The sequence below is a fragment of the Gossypium raimondii genome, chromosome 6, assembly GCF_025698545.1.
Source record: "Gossypium raimondii isolate GPD5lz chromosome 6, ASM2569854v1, whole genome shotgun sequence".
Taxonomy (NCBI): domain Eukaryota; kingdom Viridiplantae; phylum Streptophyta; class Magnoliopsida; order Malvales; family Malvaceae; genus Gossypium; species Gossypium raimondii.
The window spans coordinates 46,260,496-46,264,559 of record NC_068570.1 but is presented as its reverse complement, the minus strand read 5'-3'; the positions used below and the strand labels follow the sequence as shown (position 1 = coordinate 46,264,559).

Sequence of the window (4,064 nt, the reverse complement as noted above, 5' to 3'; positions counted from 1 at the left end):
TTAATAGGCAAGGAGAGCAAATGATAACTTCTCATGCCAATCTTTGTAAGTTTCAGTCATTTTTCCCACAATTCTTTTAATGTTCTTATTGGCTGCCTCCACTGCACTATTCATTTTTGGATTATACGGCGATGAGTTATGACGTTCGATCTTAAATTGGCTGCAAACTTCAGCTATTGTGCTGTTATTCAAATTCAACGCATTGTCGGATATGATTTTCTAAGGCATTTCGTATCGACAAATGATCTCCTTTTTTAAGAACTTGCTGACTGCTGACTTCGTGACATTGGCGTATGAAGCAGCTTCTACCCATTTGGTAAAGTAATCAATGACTACGAAGATGAAACGATGCCCATTAGAAGCCTTTGGTGATATCGGCCCAATAACATCCATACCCCACATGGAAAACGGCCATGGAGAGGTCATGACATGAAGTGGTGAAGGGGGTGCATGCATCATGTCTCTATAAATTTGACATTTATGGCATTTCTTGGCATAATTAATGCAATCCCCTTCCATAGTGGACCAATAGTATCCAAATCTCATGATCTGTCTGGCCATGGTGAAACCATTGGCGTGCGTCCCACAGATACCCTCATGGACTTCCTCCAAAATTTTCTTGGCATCTACACATCTTAACAGTACTTGAGCCTTCCTTCTTTTGTATAGCACTTCCCCATCTAAGACATATTCAATGGCTATTCTTCTCAGAGTTCTCTTGTCATTCTCTGTTGCTTGACTAGGGTACTCTCGATTCTTCACATACTATAGGATACTCTGATACCAAGGATGATCATCTTTTCCCTCCTCCTCAATACTATAGCAATGAGCTGGGGTTTTATAGATACTCATCTGAATAGGCCTCATTACCTCAAATCTGTTCACCTGAATCAACGAAGCTAGAGTAGCCAATGCATCAGCCATTTGGCTTTCCTCTCGTGGGAGATAACAGAAGGTGATATCGTCAAACTCATCAACCAATTTGAGGACCAGCTTTCTATAACTGATTAACTTAGGGTCTCTAGTTTCCCATTCCCCTTTGAGTTGGTATATCACCAATGCGGAATCCCCGTACACTCTTAGCATTTTGATGTTCTGTTCAATGGCTGCACAAATGCCCATAATACATGCTTCATACTCTGCCATATTATTTGTGCAATCAAAGTCCAACTTGCTAACCACAGGGTAATGATCTCCACTCGGGGATACCAAGACTGCCCCAATTCCATTACCTGTAGCATTTGAAGCTCCATCGAAATTTAACCTCCACACGTGATCCCTTTGAGGATTTTCTTCAGTGTTTGCCACATACATCAAGTCCTCGTTTGGAAAATCGAAGTTCAAAGACTCATAGTCCTCCAAGGCTCTACTAGCTAGGAAATCAGCTATTGCACTTCCCTTTATGGCCTTCTGACTTACATATACTATGTCAAATCCAAAAAGCAGGATCTGCCATCTAGCCATTCTCCCGTTTAAAGCAGTTGATTCCATCATATATTTTAAAGGATCCAACTTTGAAATCAGCCAAGTCGTATGATACAACATATACTGCCTTAATCTTTGTGTTGCCCAGATTAAAGCACAACACAATTTCTCAGTTGATGAGTATCTCATTTCATAGCCAGTGAATTTCTTGCTGAGATAGTATATTGCCCTTTCTTTCTTTCCCGTTTCATCGTGTTGGCCTAGTACACATCCCATGGAATTCTCAAACACCATTAGATACAATATCAATGGCCTATCTAAACTTGGCAGTGATAGTACGGGAGTATTAGCCAAATATTGTTTTATCTTATCAAAATCCTCCTGACATTCCTCATCCCAATCGCCCGGATTATGCTTCTTCAAAAGACGGAATACTGGATCACATTTCTCAGTCAATTGTGAAATGAATCGACCAATGTAATTCAATCTTCCTAGGAAACTTCAGACTTCTTTCTGAGTGCGTAGAGGAGGTAGGTCTCGAATTGCCTTCACTTTGTTCGGGTCCACCTCAATCCCCTTTTTACTAACTATGAAGCCTAATAACTTCCCTGATCTGGCTCCAAACGTGTATTTTGCTGGGTTAAGCTTGAGCTAAAATTTCCTCAATCTCAAAAATAATCTTTTTAAGACTTGAACATGCTTTTCTTCCATTCTAGACTTTGCAATCATATCATCAACACAGACTTTGACCTCCTTATGCATCATGTCATGAAACAAAGTCACCATAGCTCTTTGATACGTTGCTCCCGCATTCTTCAATCCGAAGGGCATTACTTTGTAACAAAATGTTCCCCATAAGGTAATGAATGTTCTTTTCCCCATATCTTCGGGGTGCATCTTTATTTGATTGTATCCCGAAAAGCCATTCATGAAAGAAAATAATGAGGGGCCTACCGTATTTTCTACCAAAGCATCAATGTGAGGCAACAGAAAATTGTCCTTTGGACTAGCCTTGTTAAAGTCCCTGTAATCCACGCACATTCGTACCTTTCCATCTTTCTTGGGAATAGGGACAATGTTTGCTACCCAATCTGAATATTTGATCTCTTGCAAGAATCCAGCATTGAACTGCCTTTTGACTTCTTCTTTTATTTTTAGCACAACATTAGGTCTCATCCTCCTGAGCTTCTGCTGAACTGGTTTACAATCTTCTTTTATGGGCAGATGATGTACCACAAGGCTAGTACTTAGCCCGGACATATCTTGGCATGACCATGCGAAAACATCTTTGAACTCTCGGAGTAATTCAATGAGGTCTTGTTTTGTCCTTGCGGTGATTTCACTTCCAATTTTCACCTCCTTTCCTTCCTCTAGGCTCACGATTTCTAATGATTCCTTATAAGGTAGGATCTGCTTGTCCTCTTGTTCTACCATTCTCGACAAGTCCGAAGATATACCACAGTCTTCGTCATTTTCAATGTCATGAGATCCCTCTAAACACAAATCTTGCTCAAAAAGAGGCTCCGTGTTTGAAGCAGCATCACTCATGTCATTGATATCTGAGGACCTATGAGGGAATATATCAAAGAATATACCAAGAATATATAAATTTATGAATAATTATTTGTACAATAAGGTTACAAATGAAAGAATTATTTGGAAGACAATCAATCAAATAGAAAATATTTACTTGCATGAAAAGAAAAAGAATAATTGCTCGAAATGAATGTAAAGATGTATTTCATTAGAATAATGATATTCAGGCTCAAGCCTATTTCACAAAGGATTTCCTATCATTTCCAGGCTAAAACAACAAGAATGTTCTGAGCATTACTCTGAATAAGCCCTAAAGACTACAGGGATTTCTTCCGCAGTCCAATTGTTTAGCTCGCTCCCAGGTTTGTAAGGGCAGATTCCAACAGGGCCTTTTTCTCCGTTGTTTCTATAGTGTTGATATGAAAATTTTCCAACATTTCTTCAATGCCTTCTCTTCTGGACACTCCTCACTCAGGGTGAATAAACCCACCCGACACAAAAGATGTAGATATGTGGGGAAAGGTCAAAGGCTCCCACTTCATATCCGCTCAAACATGTCCTTCTTCTCTCTTATCTTTTCTCTACTTCTTTCTTCTTCTGCTTCATGTCTGACTTGTATCCTAAGCCAAAACTATCAAACTTTTCCTTCAGCAACGTTGCTTCAATCTTTCCTTGAAGATATTTTTCGAATCCTTTCCCGGGTGAAGCTCCTCTTCCAATCATCAATCGCAACCCCATCTCTGTGGTCCTGGATATTTTTGGTACAAAATTCTGCTCCCTTCCACAATAAACATCGCGTTCACAAATTCTAATAACCGAAAAGAACATTTCATTGCCTCATCGTTAATTTGCACATAAGGTGCATCACCAGTTAGTATTGCGATGATATCTTCCTCCGCATTTATTGTTATCAACTGACCCTCTGATACTAACTTCACCTTCTGATGTAGCGATGAAGGTACTGTCCCGGCTGAGTGTATCCATGGTCTTCCCAATAAACAGTTGTAGGAAGGCTTAATATCCATTACCAAGAAGTCCACCTCATAAGTAGTTGGGCCAATCATTAACAGTACCTCAATTCTCCCCATAACCCTCTTTTTTGT

General features: G+C 39.8%; 1 protein-coding gene across 1 annotated transcript; it reads right to left on the bottom strand.

The window, feature by feature from the left end:
- Positions 1–765: 765 nt before the first annotated feature.
- Positions 766–1,464, bottom strand: LOC128041746 (uncharacterized). Its single transcript, XM_052632055.1, has 2 exons — positions 1,233–1,464; positions 766–1,139 (listed from the first exon to the last, which is right to left on the bottom strand). The coding sequence occupies exons 1-2, from the start codon at positions 1,462–1,464 to the stop codon at positions 766–768; spliced, it is 606 nt and encodes a 201-aa protein (XP_052488015.1).
- Between the last annotated feature and the right edge of the window lie 2,600 nt (positions 1,465–4,064).

Excerpts from the sequence above, each read along its gene's own strand:
- LOC128041746 (XM_052632055.1), bottom strand. The coding sequence starts at position 1,464 with ATGGCTAGATGGCAGATCCTGCTTTTTGGATTTGACATAGTATATGTA. Across the intron at positions 1,140-1,232 it reads TGGAGCTTCAAATGCTACAG|AGTATGAAGCATGTATTATG; the intron begins GTAATGGAATTG and ends ATAATATGGCAG.